This window comes from Colletotrichum jinshuiense, chromosome 10 (genome assembly GCF_051148585.1).
Source record: "Colletotrichum jinshuiense chromosome 10, complete sequence".
In the NCBI taxonomy this organism is placed as follows: domain Eukaryota; kingdom Fungi; phylum Ascomycota; class Sordariomycetes; order Glomerellales; family Glomerellaceae; genus Colletotrichum; species Colletotrichum jinshuiense.
The window spans coordinates 1,611,785-1,630,283 of record NC_139303.1 but is presented as its reverse complement, the minus strand read 5'-3'; the positions used below and the strand labels follow the sequence as shown (position 1 = coordinate 1,630,283).

Genomic DNA, 18,499 nt, shown 5'->3' with positions numbered 1-18,499 from the left:
TGGCGTTTTTGCCGGATGGGCACGGGGATCTAGACCGGGAAACTGACTGGGCCGGGGCGAATGGGGTTGCTTTCTCCTTCTTCTTTTGGCTGTTAGTGAAAAGTGACCTTCAGAGTTTCAAAAGGCAATTGAGTTTAGATGAAAATATGTTTATCGAGTCCAACGTCGAGATGCGACTTTCCCTGCGGATTCGCGGCCCTTATGGGAGGTTGACAGGACGCCGTGCGGCGGCGGCTGGGGGTCGTGCGGGCGGAGGACAGTCGCCCGATGCGGGTCTGTGCCGGCGGCGGGGTTCCGAGGGAGAAGGGGGGGCGGGGTGCGGGGGTGGCTGTTCCTTGGATACGTCACGGGGGGTGGTTTTGCGCTGGCGTGGTGGGACGAGGTCTCGGGGAAGACGACCAGACAGCAGATCCGAGCCGCGAGGAGAGGGGAAAATACTCGGTCGGCGCACTGTCGAGCGAGGGGAGATACGGGGAGGATCATTTCATTGCTGGACCGCCCACTTGTCCTTAATCCGCGCGGGGCCTATCCCGACCTCGATACAGAGTACCTCTTACTGCCCATCCCCCACAGACGCAAGGTTACTTACTGGGCAATAGCCGCACTTAAAACACATGATGGAGCAAATGATAGTATTAATGACGGTCGAAGTCACCCCGGTCAATAATTGCGAGAACCTCGAATTGGGCTTTTCTGTCCTGTTTACATACGTACAATCTTTTGGCCGTTTCTATTAAATTACGTAAAGAACTCTATGCTAAGGGTGCCCGACAGTTCATGACAGGGCATGCATGCATGTGCGCGCAATGAAGGCTTCTATCTTCTCAAACAAAAAACACATCCGGTTTTGTTTTTCCTCTCCCCGAGACTCCGATGGTGAATGATGCGGACCAGAAAAAGAAACGATGCAGGGGGGGGAGGAGCATGCCATGCTCTAACCAACAGACAGTAGGAGAAAGAAACTGCGGAAGAAAAAAAACCCTCCCTCCAAAAATTTGGCGGGGAAAAACCCGTGAGCGGGCTGTGTGTGCAATCACCTGCGGTTGAAGTTCAGGAACTTGCTCTGTCGAGGATGTCAGTAAATGTACTCTTTTTCTTTTCTTCATGTCTTGTAGAAGAAAGAGGGGGAAATGGGATTTATTGCTTACCGCCATGAAGAGGATGATGATGTTGCTGCCGACAAAGGCCATGAAGATGCCCAGGTCCCTCCAGCGGTTGTCAAAGGTGAGGCCGAGGGGCGTGTAGAACTGGTCGCCGACGCGGTAGGCGCAGTACTCGCAGCTCGACGTGTCGTTGCTGGCGAGGTAGCCGGCGCCGCCGTTGTCAAAAAAGGGCTGCATGTACTCGCCGCAGGTCTGGCCGGGGGGCGCGGTGAAGGGGTTGAGCTCGGCGGGGGAGCAGGCGACCTTGAGGTCGTGCAGGGCGGTGGTGACCATGCCGCCGATGAGGCGGGTGAAGGGGTCGAGCTGGTACAGCCAGGCGCGCCAGAAGCCGGGCATCTGCGGGGCGGGGATGGTGACGCCGCAGAAGAGGGCGAAGGTGATCATGATGAAGGGGTCGAATTGGGACGAGATGAAAGGGCTGGGCGTCAGGGAGGCGAGGGCCTGGCCGAGGGACACGGAGAAGAGCTCGGTGATGAGGATCATGAAGAACTGGTAGCCGGCGCGCGACGAGTCGGACTGGAAGCCCGGCATGTAGTACAGCGGCAGGAAGAAGGCGACGGAGCAGAGGATCGAGTAGGGCAGCTCGGCGATGGTGATGGCGGCGGCGAAGGTCAGCGGGTTGTACATCTTGGACGACGACTCGCGGAAGAAGAGGGCGCGCTTGATGTGGAACATGACCTCGACCTGGCTGATGATGAGGGCGGGCAGGACGGTGACCTGGAACATGACGAAGACCTTGTACTGGAGCGAGCTGCGGCTGTCGTCGAGGTTGAGGTACGTCAGGCCGGTGATGAGGGCGACGACGACGTGGTTGAAGAGGCGGGTGAAGAGGTAGTTGGGGCTGCGCCAGAAGCTGAGGTTCATGCGCGAGACGACCACCTTGAGCTGGTGCAGCTGCGGGCTGGCGTACTCCTTGGCGAGCTCCGGGTTCTCCGTCTTGCCCGCGGCGACGCGCTGCTCCTTGAGCTGGTTGATGGTGTCCTTGACGTTGGCGAGCTCGGCGCTCTCGTCCCAGATGTCGGCCCAGTCGCGGTTGCCGACGCGCGGCGCGGAGCCGGCGCCGATGGCCTCGAGCATGTACTCGGCCACGTTGTCGGTGGGCTTGGCGACGGCGCCGTGGCGCTTGAGGTAGTCGCGCAGGACGACGGCGTCGTCGCCGATGTCGCCAAAGTAGACGGTGCGGCCGCCCCGCTGGAGGAGCAGGAGGCGGTCAAAGTTCTCGAACAGGGCGGCGTTGGGCTGGTGGATGGTGCAGAGGATGGCCTGGCCGGCGGCGGCCAGCTTCTTGAGGAAGCGCACGATGTTGAAGGCGCTCTGGCTGTCGAGGCCGGACGTGGGCTCGTCGAGGAAGAGGAGGAGCTCGGGCTTGGCGGCCAGCTCGACGCCGATGGTGACGCGCTTGCGCTGCTCGACCGTCAGGCCGAACTCGGGGGTTCCGATGATGCAGTCGGCGATGTGCTCCATCTCCAGAAGGGCGATGATCTCCTCGACGTACGAGTACCGCTCGGGGATGGGCGTCTCGTAGGGCTGGCGCAGCAGGGCCGAGAAGCGGAGGGCCTCGCGGACCGTCTGGGTCGGGTCGTGAAGGTCGAGCTGCTCGGCGTACGAGGTGCTGCGCTGGAACTGCTTGCCGGGCTTGATGCCATCGACGAGGACGTCGCCGGCGATGACGCCGATGTTCTTGCGCGACGCGAGCACGTCGAGGAGGGTGGTCTTGCCGGCGCCCGAGGCGCCCATCAGCGCCGTGAGCTGGCCGGGCTTGACGTATCCGTAAATGTTGTTGAGCAGGCGGCGGGTCCCGCCGGCGACGGGCACGTCGTACTGGAGGTTCTCCCAGGTCAGGACGCTCTCCGACTTGATGGACAGCTCGGACCCCTCCTGCTTGTCGCCGCGGCGCTTGGCGGCCCGCTTCTCGATGAGGGCCTCGTTGAGCTTCTTGCGCTCCTCGTTGGGCTTCTGGTAGACCTTGGCCGAGTTGCCGTTGCTGCCAAAGTTGATGAGCTCGCCGAGGGTGACGTTGAGGAAGAGGAAGAAGACGATGAGGGCCACGATGATGCCGAAGTTGCGCCAGAGGTCGCCCTTGAAGTAGCTGTACCCGGCCGCGATGTACGCCGAGCCGTCGACCAGCGTGGTGCCCGCGGTGGAGCCGGCGAGGGTGCAGACCTGGTGGTTGATGTCGCTGTACCCGGGGCCCGAGGGGATGAGCGACTCGCCGGAGCAGGTGAGCTGCAGGCGGCTGAACTCGTTCTCCATCATGGCGCTGAAGGCGAGGCCCAGGGCGTTGACCCAGTAGATCCAGCGGATCCACTTGTGCTCGGACTGGTACTGGATAAGGTAGCCCGAGGTGACGACGAAGAAGGTGATGAGCACGACGGCGAACTTGATGGCGTAGTCAAAGTCGGGGCTGATGCAGCCGATGATGCGGAAGAAGAGCGTCATGGCGATGGTCCCGGACAGGATCATGAGGTAGAACGTGAAGAAGGCCCCGGCCTCGCGGACGAGTCCGGACATGAAGTAGACGATGATGGAGAAGACGAGGATCTGGGTCGCCGCGAAGGCCTGGTCGACGATGATCTGGGCTATCCACAGCGCGGACGGGCGGTGGAAGGCGTACGCCTTGTGCTTGTTGACGATGGCGCGGCCCGTCATGGTGCCGGCGAGTTCGGAGAAGGCCTGGAAGGCGTTGAACAGGAGCGAGATGAACATGAGGCCGCCCTTGCTGAAGGCGCTGGCCGAGTTGGAACCGAGGCGGAAGAACAGGGTGCCGAGGACGATGGCGATGACGATGGAGCGGACCCAGGAGAGGAACAGGGAGAGGCGGTCCTGCAGCTTGAGGACGAACTGGCGCTTCATGAGCGCCCACACCTGCAGGTGGAAGCCGACGGCGTAGACGGAGCGCTTGGAGGAGCCGCGCTTGGCCTCGTGGACGGCGACGCGGAAGTCGTCGTGCTTCTCCGTCTCGACAGCGAGCTGCGCCTTGTATTCGCTCATCTCGGCGTCGAGCTGCTTCTGGAACTTGGAGGCTCGGAAGGCCTCGGCGAGGGTCTCGGGGCTGTGGGGCGCGTTCTCGGGCGAGCGGCCGGCGGCGTACTCGCGCTCGAACTCGTCGGTGCAGCCGGTGACGTAGTCGGGGGTGGTCTGGCGGGGGCGGGGCGCGAAGCCGAGGCCCTCGAAGTAGGCGCGGGCCTCGGCGACGGGGCCCAGGAAGACCTGCTTTCCGGCGTCAATGACCATGACCTTGTCGAAGAGGTTGTAGATGTTCTCCGAGGCCTGGTACAGGGAGACGAAGGTGGTGGTGCGGTACAGGTTCGTCTGCACGCGCAGCGACTTGACGAAGTCGAGGGCGGTGCTGGCGTCCAGGCCGCGGGTGCTGTTGTCCCAGGAGAGCACGCAGGCGTTGGTGATCATCATCTCGGCGATGGACACGCGCTTCCTCTCGCCTCCGGAGACACCGCGCACAAAGGCGTCGCCGACGACGGTGTGGCGCGTGTGCTCGATGTTGAACATCTTCAGGAGGGTGGAGATGACCTGCTCCTTGAAGTCGTTCTTGGACATGCCGGCGGGGCGCTTGGCGGGGACCTTGGTGTCGAGGGCGAAGCCCAGGGTCTGCTCGACGGTGAGGGTCGAGTGGTGGATGTCGTCCTCCTGGTTGTAGACGGCCTCGCCGCGGTACTGCTTGAACTCGTCGGCGGTGAAGGGCCCGTAGAGCACCTCGCCGGTCACGCCGGTGTAGCCGGCGCGCCAGTTGGCGATGGTCTTGAGGAAGGTGGTGCAGCCGGAGCCGGGCTTGCCCAGGACCAGGATCATCTCGCCGGGCTTGCAGACGCCCTTGAAGTTGTCCAGCAGGGTGGCCTCGACGCCCTTCTTGTTCAGGCCCAGCAGGTTCATGACGGGGGTGACGTAGTCGACGAAGTTGACAAAGGCGTCGGGGAAGGTCTGGACGTAGTTGGTGGTGCCGCCCATGCCCTTGACGGTGAGGCCGTCCCAGTAGGCGCCGACGTGCTTGGGCTTGATGCCGGCCTCGCGCTCGGCCTCGACGCCGCCGCGCAGGACGCCTTCGAGGTCGAACTGCTCGCCGTCCGTCTCGGACGAGGGCGTGGCCGAGTTGACGTTTGCGACGGCCTTTTCGACGTCGTCAGACTTGCTCCGGCTGTGGCGACTGTTCACCCTGCTTGCGCGCGACATGCCGGACAGCTCGCGCTGCAGCTCCGCGAACTCGGCCTCGGCCTGGTGGACCGAGACGCCGGCGTGGATGGCGGCGAAGCCATCGGGGTTGCTGCGGCGGGCCTCCTCTCTTTGTTGCTCGGGGTCGGCGGCGGTCGAGGTCGAGGACCGCGGGGCCGGGTTTGCCTCGGCCGTGCTCTTCTCGTTCACGGACGGGGGGCTGCCACCGGCGACAGCCTCCTGTTTCTTCTCAAAGTCCCGGTCCGCCATTGGAACGTCGGGCTGAGGTTGGGAAAAGGAATTCTCGACGGGGGTGTGTTCCACGGCGACGTGGTGTTATTCGCGGTGAGCTGTGTGTCCCAGAAGTGATGTTTGCCGTCGACGAGGTGGTGGTTTTTTTATTAATTAATGAGGGCGATGTTCACAGGCGACCGGAAAGTGGCGGTTGCTGGCCCGTGCCGGTGAGGTGAAAGTGTTATAGTGGAGGTACGGGGGTGTGTGTACCGTGGGGAGGATGGAGGAAAGAGAAAGAGGGAGATGAGCGGGACAAGAAGTCAAGTACTCGAAGGAGGTGAAATAGATATCAAAGGATTGGACGGTTAAAGAGAGTGAGTGAGAGAGAGGGCTCTACGTCAAACCCGGGGGGTGGGTGTTTGGCGGAGGAAAGGAGAAACGGACTGATCACAAAACACGGTTGACTCGAGACCGAGTTGATGGATGAGAGAGATAAAAGAAAACGGGTGGGGAAAGGGAGAAAAAAAAAAGCTTTGACTGGAGAGACGGCAACCAACTGCCAGCCAAGCAAGGTAAGGGGAGGGAAAAAATTGAAGAGGGTCTGGAGGCCCAGCCAGTGTCGGTCGGATCGACTTCGGGGGGTGAACGAGCAAGAGAATTACCAATCAAAGGATCAATGACAATTAAACCGGAGTCGGGGCCCGGATGTAGGACGTGTTAAGCCCGTGGATCAGGGTGGACACCCGGCAGCTCTCGACGAAGAGTGCGGGCGATGGAAGCCAAGGGGGGGCGGCTCTCAACTGCCTGCCATGGATGACATGACATGGGGTTTCGAGCGATTGTACATGGCATTTCTGCCTCTCCCGGGCGCGAGATGTAGGTACCGTACCGTACCGCACGCATATGGATGGATGTGTTCAGTGCGTATCCATACTAGGTATACTATGCAGCACCATCCGTATAGCCCCAAGAAGGGCTGCAGCTGGCTGCGACTAACACGGTGGAGTTTTTTTCTCGGACGGGGTGTTTGTGTGGATCCGCCGCTGGTAAATTGTCGGGGAGACCCAGGCTCTGTCGTGTCGTGGTGGGGGAACGGCTCTGTGGATCATCCCTCCTGGACTTGGCAGAGTTGCCGTGCATCGACGAAGTTACTGATGAGCCATTCTGAGCCACCATGATACTTTGACAGTCACAGTCGCACTAGTTCGTCAATCTCGTCGAGGAGTCAGAGGCGGCAAGCATCGCACCGCAAAGCAACGCGACGCGGCAGGCATACTCGGGACGTAACAGAAGGAATGCGGCGTGACAATACAATCAATGTACAACATTTGCAGATGAAGAAGAGGCGGTCAGCAGCAGCGAGATGGGATGGATGGGACGAATAGTTTAGGGTCGTCGGCACCAGGTCGTCCGTGTGCAGGGTGCGTCATCGGAGAGGGCGTCGAACATTGTGTGCCCGTGCTTGTGATGCAGAGACTCGGCTTGACTCAACACCACCTCTCTCCCTCTCTCGCTTTCTCCGTCGCGATCAATGGAAGACGCAGAGATGTGCATTAGGGCTGCCAAGACGAATGGCAACACCGGGACAGATTAGCGGCATCCAGCCCGTAGGTACACGTACGTACGCAGCTCACCTGCCCGTCGTGGACATGTTTTGGGCAGATCCATGATGAGGTCTGCAAGATAGGGCGCCGCGCAGACAGAGGATACGAGCTTCCAAAGCTTCGAGAGATAGGTACCCAGACACAGCTAGCCCAGTGGTGGTCGACCGCCGTGCGGGCGAAAGATTCCGATAACAAAAGATGCTGGAAACAATCAAGCAGGCGAGCAAGCAAGCAAGCAAGCCAAGACAAAGCACAAGCAAAGCATTATTGCGACGGCAATCAATCAATGGTGTGCAGTGCAGCACGCTATACGATACGTACCTTGCTTAGTTTGCGGCCCCACACAAACTGCACGTTGCGTTGTCTGCAGCCGGCGTAAAAAGGCGGCAATGGCCGGTGCTCCGCTCTCTCCCTCCCACTCCAACTCCAACTCCACCTCGACGACCTTGCCAGGCGGTTAAGCTGCTCTTAATCTTCCTCTCCTGTTCTTCCTGTGCTTCCTGTTCGCCCTCGGCCGCTACATCGATAGCTACGCTACGCTACCACTCGACTCGCAGCCACAGAGGTGGTTCACTAGCATCGCACTAGCAAACTAGCACCATTTCCTCGCCGCCGGCCCCTGCCTTGCCTGCCCTGCCGTCATCATTGTTTGTTGCGTTCGGGATGACCTTTTGTTAGATGCACGTCCCGTCATTGGCCAGTCAAAGCATCTGAAATCTCGACTTGTCAGGTGGGTGGGGCCCGACGCTCGGTTTCGAGTCATCCGGCGAGATGTGGGGTACTGGCTGCGATGTCCCGTTTAGGACTAGCTTCGCTTAATCAGCCGCTGTCGCTGTCCTCGGCCAACGAGACGCACGAGGTGACTGACCGTGGACCTGCCTCTCTCCAACACAGTCGCATCCTGACAATCTCCTCGAATCTCACTCATCACCACCCCCGGTTGCTGCGCCATCAACTACGAATACTTCGCATTCACGCTCTATCTGTCCGTTGCTCCTTTTTGGGCTTTCTTTTTCCTTCTTGTCGGACGCCTTGCCGCGTATTCCATTCTTTGGGGGTTTCCCAGCTCAACGCTCGCTCCCTTCCACATTTCCGCCAGAACTCCCGCCAGTTTCCGCTAGCCTCCCGCGTGCCCAAACCCGGCCAAAGAAGCATATCTCAACCCTGATTCATCTCCATCTCGCATCTGGCCCGCAGATCTCACGCTCCTTTTTCTGGGTAACATATCCGCCAGGGGCTGCAGGGTTCCCATGTGCGAAATTGCGCTGCGGATTGCGCCTGCGCCCAATGTGGGTTCTTTGCTGCCTTCCAAGGTCTCAAGTTCCAACAGATTGATACCCCTTCCTTACCTAAGCATCCATTTCTAGCTCGCCCTGAACCTAGAGGGGGAAAAAACCAAACAGGAAAAAAAAAAAAAATCAGGATTCAAGGCCCCCTGTCCTCGACTAATCAAAAAAGAAAACAAAGAAAAGTGTAGGTCGTTATGGATACCTCCCGGGCCCCATCTTCATCTTCCTCTTCGTCCGCCGCAACGGACGTCCCAGTCATCATAACGTTGAATAACTACGGGCCTTAACGCCGGAAATCGTCCTCGTCGCCTTCTGGAACTTGGAGCTTATCAAGCACTCGGAGAAACCTGGAGTTTTTTCATGTTGCCAAGTCCGCCGCCTAAATGACTTACTGTTAATTGCCGCAGTGGCAAATCATACATACGTGCTGCTGCGAGTATCAACATGGAGAATGCGGATCGCTGACAGGCCAGCGCGTCGCATCACATCGCATAGGAAACCCGGGCCAGGAATGATTGCAGTGTTACAGTCGCCGCCCGTCCGCCCTTTCGGAGACTTTCCCGTTAAATTAGAATTGCCTTGCCGCCACCTCTCCCGCCTGCCCGCCTGCCCGCCGCAAGCCACCCGTTGCATCTTCCGGGTCTGCGCTCCAGCTGCCGCTCGACCCCTCGGCGTCAATCGGCCGAAAGCTCGGCCATGGCTATACACACTAATAATACCTACTTGCTGGCAGGGCCGCCCTGATCCTGACCCACCCCAGCTTTTCAAGGGCTGCATGGGAAATGCGATGCTCCAAGACGTGTTGTCAACTGCCGCCAAGACCCCGCTAATTTGGCACCTTGACAAAAAGTCCGTCCGTCTCTCGTCAGCGAGGACGTCCTCGTTGAGCAAGCTTCGCGTGTGACACATCGCACATGCCGTGGGCAAACCACATGGCCTAGAGCTATAGCCGCATACATCGGCCTGGCTCGCCTCGGCCCCAAGTGCCGCGACGCGAAACATGGGCGACGCGAAAGCCAACTCAGGTGCAGCATGCACACCACGCAAGCCCGACACTCTTAAGCTTATGCGTCGCTCCGTTACTGCCATATGCTGTGTAGCACCTACAGGTCACACCTCCACCTCCGCCCGAACCAACGACGTCAATTCGCTCGCCTCTGCCAACATCCGAGCGGTGGCGTGGCATTTCCTTCAAACTTCAGACTCATCCTCCAAAGGAACTGCATGCCTTGATCGTTCGAACTCTGCTGCCACATCCCTGATTGCTGCCCGGTGAAAGAGTCATTCAGGGAGTTCCGCAGTTGCTGCCAGCGAAGGACACCCCCCTCTCGGATGGAGTTCCCCCAACTCTTCCTCTCCCTCTCCTGTCTTGGGCGTCAATCCACCCTAGTCGCGAACTGACCGAGACATGCATGCCTTTCGAGAAAGCGCTCGAGACAATCTATGGCGCGAAAAGGAAACCTGCGGCTGATCCTCGGTTACTGAGCACGGGACAGTGGAGGGCTCGACCACTCTGTTTTGTCTTGGATCGGAGCCGAATCGGTTTGTGTCAAGGGGGCAACAAGCGGGGGGGGGCGATCTGCGCCGACGACCCCCTCCATCCAAAACATCGACGTTAATCGGACAAAAGTCTAACCCACGATCTGGGAGCAGGATTTCCGTCCCAACACTCTGCACATTCCCATGGCATGCCTTTATTCCCATGATCCACGATATTTCCGTCCATTCGGCCGCACAGACTATTAGAGTAGTCCAAGCGCAAGGAGGCCTCATACTAGATTGCGTCTTCCTACCAAATGGGTAACGTGACAGCGGCCGGTATTGAAATGGCTAGCACCCTCTGCGGGCCGCACCACGTCGCAAGGCAGGGCATTGTACAGCAGTGGCCTCGCGTAAGAGAGCACGTGTGAATGACACCAGTTGCGGGAGCGAGCCTCCCCGTCACCGCGGTGTAGGTGGACATTCGGGCCGCTGGCGAGTCCGTCCATGCTGAAGCCGACTTTGAGCGCGAAAGCGCGGTCTCGCGACTGGCAATGCTGTGCCCTAGTTATCATGGTTAGCTCTTCAGCGTCCGGTGAGCCACACGGTGTAAGTGCCCGTCCTTGAGCCTCGCCTTGTGACCCAATCCCGGACAATTCCTTACATTTGTTTGAAACAATTTCATCTTGCGTCTTTCTCTCTAAATGGCATGGCTTGCGTTTATATTGTGGCCCGAAATGGTAGTCATTAGTGTAATTGTTTGAAGGGCCCGTGTGTAAGGGGAAACGACGCCAGATGTTCATAAGATTCTTGGTCTGGCTCCAGTAAAGCAACGCCAAACCCCAGTCGATGTCTCGTATCGAAAATGGCTGCCCGGGGGTGTAGGTATTGGTCTAGTCCTATGAACCATCTCCTTCAGGTGTTTGGCAGTCTCAACAAGACAGCCAGAACTACGATGGAAGTTGTAAGTGTATAGGGACGAGTGCCGTCGTAGATGAGCAACGCTGGTCGGTATAAACGACAGCGGCATAAAGGCCATTATATTGGCTGGCCACAAATCAGAGGCTCTTCGTTATCTATATACACTCTCATTTACCGAAACAAGTCTGAGGGTCCAAAGGGGTTAGACTTTCCATAGTGTATGACGATGTAGACGAATTATGCCGGCCATTCTTGCAGGAACGGAGGTTACAGTGACAGGGGCAATACACTGTCAACGATTGAAAGTTGTCGGGCGTGATTTGATTTACTCCTTTATTATATGTTTGATCAAATCATGGCGGGTTTATATTTCATGCCAACCTGAGCCTCCGTGGATCAAAGCCAACCAAGGCGACTTGGTATGGAAAGCAATGACATAGACACATGACAACAAGCGGCCTACCGACGGTTGTCTAATTTCCACCTTAACCCTTGAAAGATGTCATGGGTGTGAGGCTGTGATATATGTGAACAACCGCCTCCCCGTCAATGCCAACGGCAGTCTCATCCCCAACAACCTGATGACTGTCATGCTCGGGCAACTTGTCCACAACCCTTTACCCGGTGGCAAATTGGTTTGAATTAATAATGACCTCAGTGGTCGATTCTAATAACAACCTTTGAGTAGTGCTTCTTCGCCGCCAGCCGCGCGTACGCCGCCTTCGCCTCGGCCAGCTCAAAATCCACGTCGTCCACCGCGGGCCTGACGGCCTTCTCATCGATGAAGCGCACCATGTCCCGGAACTGGCTCCGGCTGCCCAGCAGCACGCCGCGGACAATGCACGGGCACATCAGGGCGGCCAAGAGCGGCACGGGCTCGGCGGATCCTCCCACGAGGCCTGCCGCCACCACGAGGCCGTTCGTCCGGACCGCCGCGAGCGACTGCCCGAGCGACGCGTTGCCGGCGATGTCGACGACGATGTCGAAGCCGTTCTGGTCCGGCGTGAGGCTCCTGGCCTTCATGCCCCAGTCGTCGGGGTTGTCCAGGTAGCTGACGGTGTGCCTGGCCCCGAGGGCCCTCAGCCGCGCCGCCTTGTCCTCGGTGGACGTCGTGGCGACCACGGACGCCCCGGCCGCGGCGGCCAGCTGCAGCGCGGCGATGCTCACCCCGCCGGTCCCCTGGACGAGCACCCACGTGCCGGGCCCGGGCTCGCGGCCCTTGAGGCCGAAGAGCGAGTTCCACGCCGTGAGCCCGCTGCAGGTCAGCGTCGCTGTCTCCGACCAGCTCAGGGACTGCGGCGCGCGGACGAGCGCCGTCTCCGGGAACACGCCCGCCGACCGGAGGGTCCCGTCGACGACCTGCCCGAGGCCCTCGCAAATGTCCGCGTACACCGGCAGCTCGTCGTCCCCGGAGCGCTCGGCCAGACGCGGGGCGAGATGGGTCACCACGCGGTCGCCGGGCTTGAATTCCGTCACGGACCCCCCGACTCGCTTGACGAGCCCCGCACCGTCGGAGCCGGGTACGACGTCCGGCCGGATCGGACCTGCTTGGCCGGCCGAGCTCTGCCTCAATTGTCAGCCTCTCTTTCTCTCACTCGATCAAATGTCTGCCCCCTCTTCCCCCCTTTATATGGAAACTACTTACCCCGGCGTCTGCGATCACGAGCTCGCGGTAGTTCAAGGTCGCGGCATACAGCTCCACCAGAACCTCGTTTGGTGCAAGGGTGTCAGGCTCTGGCACGTTTTCGTCGTACTTCATGCATTCGTCGACGCCGGTCTGTCCGGACAGGATCCATCCTCGGGCCATTTTGAAAAAGCAGTATTGGTCAGGGAAGGGGAAAACTGGAAGGTGGGTCTCACGAAGCTAATGGAGAAAACAACAAAACCCTATCGATATGAGCATCGTGGCTAGATGAAATACTTTAACAGAGCGGAGTGTTTCCGATGGCTAGTGGGCGCTAAAATCGGTTCCCCCGATCGCGGCGGCCGAGGAGGGCTTCGGAACAGGAAATCTGCAACAGTTGCCCCGGGTTTTGTCAGCAGGGGCTTCGGGGCGTTCCCACCTGTTTTTGGACCCAGTCGCCCCGGTGGTTACCAATGCCGTGGGCAAATGTGCTCCGCTCTGGCTTATCTCCGGCAAGGAGCCCAGGCCAAGCCGTCATGATGACGCGGTGCTGTCGGTTTTTTTTCTCTCTTTGAAATCAACTAACTGCGCGAGTGTTACAACTAGCTTGAAGGATCCTTTCAAATGTGGGTCTAGCCAACTTGTGTGGGGAGGGGGTTAGCGGTAGAGGTTTAGGAAGACTATGAACACCACTTGAATGAGAGAGGCCATTGTGCCATTTAAGTCTGTTGTAAGTCTGATTCAACGTGTTTTCTAGGACTTGAACTAATGAACTGTCTATTCCAAGCGGAAGGCTTAGAATTTCTTCTTCTTTTTTTGGTTACCTTAACCTCTGGTTTCAGTGAGCCACCCGCCTTGCAACTCGCCTAGCACTTAAAGAAAGCCGTCCGAATCAGCTGGCTCACGGTCTCATACCTGATGGGGACTACACCAAGAGCCCTTGATGGAAAAGATTTAGAATGAGACTTCAGATTTCGAGGTTTAATGTGAGCTAGTGCTACAATTACATGCAGCAGAGTCACACAAGTTGCCGACGCCCGCTGGGTTGTATACAAGTATCTTTGTACCACGAGGTGTCAAAGCGGGCACATACATTAATTCAAGGGCATATTTGGATGCTCTCTTAGAGAGACGAGAAGAAAGACAACTCTCAATCCGGTGAAGGATGATGTTGAAACACAGTTGCTCTTTGCAACGAAAGAGCTTCCGCTTGGAACAATATCAAAGTCTACAGCATAACATGAAAGAAGACCGCCCTCCCAGAGATTCCAAACGCTTCAGCGGTCAACTTTGGGCTTAGTAATCGCATTGTCGGGATAAATGTTGTCGCCCATACACATAGTTCCATCCCCCGGAACGATGACGTTGCCCTTCCCGTTCTCCACATTGCGGCCATCTGTATAGCTGTTCCACTCGTCCGAGGGCAGATAGAAATAGGGAGACAGCTTTCGCGTATTCGGCTCAAAGTTGAGGGACCAGAGGTGCAGCTTCCTCTGGCTGCCTACCGCAAGCCCTTCGAGCAGGGCACCGAAATCTCGGTATGGCGTCGTGTCTGCAAACCAGGCAGTCCAAAGCAAAACCGCCCACTCCAGCTCGCGGAATGCTTCAATACTGCCGTAGACCTCCTCGACCTCTCGCCGTAGGAGCCTTTTCCCGTCCTCCGGACGCGATTCGTAGACTTGGAAGAATGCATCCTTGGCTTGCTTGACGTACTTGGGTTCGATAAGCCACACGTGACCGTCATGCCCGCCTTCGCTGACGCAGATAGCCCGTGGGATCAAAGGCCAGTCAATGGAGTTGGAGCCATCAAGACCACGGCCTGACAATAGCTCAATGCTCAAGCTTGGCGGAAGCTCGTCATCGTCCACTTCGACTTTGGAGATCGGGGCCAACAGGCGGAGAAGCTGCGACTCATTCCACCAGATGGGCGCCATCCCGTTCGTGGTCCTGAGGAAGGACTTGTACTGATCTGGAAGGGGGGCGCTGACCTCCAATCTCCCTTCGAGCTCGGTGATTTCCTGGTGCGATGGTGTCGGGTGCCGCAAAAGTGTTGCTGGTCTGAAGACCTTGTCTTCGTCGCGTTGCATGGTTCCATCGACCGTCGTCTCAGTAAGCCATGCTTGCCGGTCTTGGGCTTCTTCGTCCGAGACGTATGGTGCGTTCGTCCGCGTGTTTTTGTCTATCTCCCGCACAAGTTCCGATACTGTATAGCCTTCGTATGGCCGGGTCGGGCCGTACTTCAACCTCTTTGCGAGCATGTCGCAACCCGTGTTCGCGACTCTGCGTATTTCTGCGACGTCGAGCCCCAAGAACTTAACGAGTGCGTTCTTGTCCGGGTCGGTAAACCATCCGCAGTTCCATAGCGCCCGCATACTTCCTAACATGGGCATCTGGTCCTGCGCCGTATGAAGATTGGCAATAGACCTCCCCCAAGCTTCGACATCGTCGTCGTCTCCATTCTCTTCCTCGATATCATCTGCCAAGAACTCGTCTATCACCTCCTTCTCTGATCCCTCGCCAACCTTCCCATCCTCTTCGCTGTCATCCTCCGTGTCCCTGCCAGCTAGTCGGACAGCCAAGTCAAGCGCAAGAACACGCCCTGTTGCCTTAACGACCTGGTTCATGGGCCACGGCGCCAGCATGCGTTCCCAAAGCGCCCAAAACCCGCAGAGCCGAAGCGGAATCGGACCGTGGGGGTTCGCCCTGTTGATCTGACCCCGCGCCAGGTCACAGACCAGTTTGTAAGTCTCCTCGTCCTCGCGCCAGACAGGACCGAACCTGTTGCACACGAGAATACGCGCATATCTCTCCAAGGCATCTAGATCTGCTTCGTTATCCTGCTCAGCCCTTCCGCCCGCAGTGTTGAAGTTGGATGAGACGGGCTCGGGTGCCGGGGTCGCCCATGATGGCCACGTCCCTGTGTGCTCCCATGCGAAAGCAAATACTATTCGTGTGAAAGGATCCGGTCGCGGTGGGCTCACCGGAACAGCGTAATCTGTTCCGCCTTTGGCGAGGCTACGGCACTGCGCAAACTCGTCCGAGCGCACCTCCGGTCCGAACTCTCGCAGGTCGAATGGCGGGACACCGTGTGAGTGCAGGATACCCAGAAGCTGCGTACCGTAATCCACTTGGCCCAACACCGCGAGACAGACGGCTGTCTCACGAACCCGTTCCACAACGTTGCTCAATGATGGCTCCTGGTCGATTGCAGTGGGATCGGCGAGATGCCGGACGAAGAAGTCCATTCTTGTTTAGTCCCGTGACGTGATACCTGATGGGGGGGGGGGGGTGTGATCGATGAGATGGAAAGACGGCCCCTTTCTGGCTAGTTCCTCATCGACCTGCTTGTTTAAACATGACGTTGATGGGCGGGTGCTGAGCAGTTTGGATGTGGATAACAAACTACTGACTAAGCTCAAGCAGCCGCGTGGTGCGGGCAGCGCTTACAGGAACTGCAATGCAATGCAGGCGCTTCCTGATTCGTGGGTATGTCTGAGAGGCATGCATGCGAGGTAATGGAGCGCTGCAATGATCGATTAAACGGGGGGGCTGGAGACTGAGAGTCTGTCATTTCAGCGAGAAGAGGAATTGAAAGTCGCCAACACAGGGAAGTTTATAAGTAAGGGCGCCGTCTTGTTGCCTTGCCAATGAGGAACATAGGAGTGTGTTGGTCCCCCGAAGGGTTTCACCTGTCAGCTGTCGTTTGGTTTGCGAAGCAAACTAAGCTTTGAAAGTGTGGTCATAACGACAACTGTATCGAAGGTTGCTGGTATCGATACGATGTGGGAAATTTTGTGTGTTCAAACATACCTCTGCTGAACCAGAGCAACATGCTACCTATCTTATTGCATTGTGATATATACGGCAACCAGGCATAGGTAGAGTTTTGAAGCAGAGTATTTCATTTCGTGATTTGAAACGTCCCCGACGATATCATTCAGACAAATGGGAACAGAACAAGAATATGAAGAGGGCGTTGGATGGTCGACGTGGTGGTTACAATTATATGGATGTAAGTCACTTTTGAGTTTAGAGGTACTTTGTCATAGTTGACTCGGACACCATACGAAGTAGACAAACGGATAGGGCTCATGGCATCATCTCAAGGAACTTAGGGTTGCTTGGTGCAGTGTCTCGTTATGAGAGTTGTGCCTGCGAAAAGTTCACCGAGCATTGACGAGTCTGCCTCATAAATGCTTGCAGCAACTCCACTTCCAAGATCCAGCAATGGAGTAAACAACCATGGCCGGTTGGCCCAATGGCAAGGCGTCTGACTACGATTAATCGTGCAATCAGGAGATTCTGGGTTCGACCCCCAGGCTGGTCAATGTTTTTGAAAATTTTGCTCATTTTTACTTGGTGTATTTTTTGCGGGTTGCGGGACGGGGTCTCCGATGTCAGGGCTCACCAATCCGGCCCGGGATTGGCTGTCGATGGAGTGGGCCGCTAGCTTGGTAAGGCGGCAGAGACGCTTAGCTCAGTCATGGGAAAATTGCTAATCCGGCAGGCACGAATATGTTGTTATTATTCGTATGATCAAAGGCCGCAGACACCTGTGAGATCTTCTTTGTTGTAGAAATGCACCTTTGCCTGCCGGTCTTCGTCGGTGCCCTTCAGCCGCTCGGCCCCACTTCACCGGAGGGCACTTAACTCCGAAAAACAATACGTACCAAGCTACTCCGTCTCACTCACCTGCAAATATTTCCGCTTCTGCTCACAAACAACTCAATTTGGAGGAGCAATGTCCTCCACCCTTGCACCGCCAGCAACGGCACCAGTATCAGACCTTTTGACCCTGATAATCACAACATCACCAACGCCCTCAGCACCGTCAACAGAGCTTTTGGACTCGGTGTTCCAGTCTGTCCGCCTCCACTGCGCCGACCTGCTGTCTTGTCGCATTATTGTCGTCCTTGACACATTTGAGCGCGTAGGGGATGTCGCTAGGCTGAAGAAAGGCCAAGTCACGGAAGAAGGCGCGAAGGACTTCGCACTGTACAAGAACAATGTCAAACACCTGATCCTGGAGGCCTATGGCCATCTTGAAAGCAAGGATGAACTGATCCAAACGGAAGGAGAGGCTGAGTATGGTTACAATGGACGTACGATTAACCTTGCAACCTATACTGTAAGCCACACAAAAGACCTCCAAGTCTCGTTTGTGGAACCATCAGAGAGACTGGGGTTCGGGCTGGCGGTGCGGACGGCCTTGAGAATAACGACGACGCCCTACATCTGGATTCATCAGCATGACTGGACACTCGTGTGTGACATACCTGTGGCGCCGATACTAGACGTCATGAAGACTGCCGACGAAGACGAAGAGGCGCCTGTGAAGTACGTCTGCCTCGCATCCGTGAGGATGCTGCAGTATGCAGACACTGCCCACGTGCAAGACTTTCCGCATTTACGGGCGTTGACTATCAAGCTGAAGCGTGATTTCATTCCGCCATCGCACCCAGAGACCAAGGTGCCATTGACACCAATGTTCTTCTGGCACGACAAACCGCATATCGCATCAACGAAGCATTACCTGTCCCGGGTCTTCCCGACACGCCTCGCAATACCGCGGGGCGCATTCATCGAGGATACGATCGGACACCGCGCGAGGACGCAGATGAAGGAAGAGGGGCGTTGGGCCAGATGGGCTTGTTGGCTGTATTACCCGGCTGAGGGGAAGCAGCTGTGCCTGAGACATCTGAATGGCAGACGATGGAGAGGCGTTGAGGCAGAGATGAATTTGAAGACAATGTATATAGAAAGCAATAGAGGGTTGAGAGATGCAGATATGGACTGAGCCATGTCCTAGATAGTCCAAGCCTGGGATTGCAACAATGATGATTTCTCGACCTTCCACACTTGTTGGTATGTAGCCAACTAGGAATTGTTTTTGGCTAGGTTTTCATGAACCCTATTTACATGTAAAAAGTTCTGAAAAAGCGCACGTATAGATTATTAAATAAAAGCGTTCCCATGTTGAGAAATGCGAATATATCTAGTTGGAATGGGCTAGTAGCTTTG

The 18,499-nt window shown here is 57.2% G+C and overlaps 4 protein-coding genes across 4 annotated transcripts; 1 reads left to right on the top strand and 3 right to left on the bottom strand.

The window, feature by feature from the left end:
• Positions 1-1,033: 1,033 nt before the first annotated feature.
• Positions 1,034-5,597, bottom strand: EsH8_X_000390 (ABC-2 type transporter-domain-containing protein; the record flags this gene model as incomplete). The annotated part of the gene is made up of 2 exons (XM_083274478.1): positions 1,034-1,063; positions 1,149-5,597. The coding sequence occupies 2 exons, from the start codon at positions 5,595-5,597 to the stop codon at positions 1,034-1,036; spliced, it is 4,479 nt and encodes a 1,492-aa protein (XP_083119870.1).
• A 5,911-nt stretch (positions 5,598-11,508) lies between these two features.
• Positions 11,509-12,661, bottom strand: EsH8_X_000389 (zinc-dependent alcohol dehydrogenase family protein; the record flags this gene model as incomplete). Its single annotated transcript, XM_083274477.1, has 2 exons — positions 11,509-12,417; positions 12,500-12,661. 2 exons carry the CDS (start codon positions 12,659-12,661, stop codon positions 11,509-11,511), a joined length of 1,071 nt encoding a protein of 356 aa, XP_083119869.1.
• Positions 12,662-13,755: 1,094 nt separating this feature from the next.
• On the bottom strand, positions 13,756-15,723 carry EsH8_X_000388 (SMI1/KNR4 family protein; the record flags this gene model as incomplete). The annotated part of the gene is made up of 1 exon (XM_083274476.1): positions 13,756-15,723. One exon carries the CDS (start codon positions 15,721-15,723, stop codon positions 13,756-13,758), a length of 1,968 nt encoding a protein of 655 aa, XP_083119868.1.
• Positions 15,724-17,219: 1,496 nt separating this feature from the next.
• EsH8_X_000387 (uncharacterized protein) lies at positions 17,220-18,275 on the top strand (the record flags this gene model as incomplete). Its single annotated transcript, XM_083274475.1, has 1 exon — positions 17,220-18,275. One exon carries the CDS (start codon positions 17,220-17,222, stop codon positions 18,273-18,275), a length of 1,056 nt encoding a protein of 351 aa, XP_083119867.1.
• Positions 18,276-18,499: the final 224 nt, after the last annotated feature.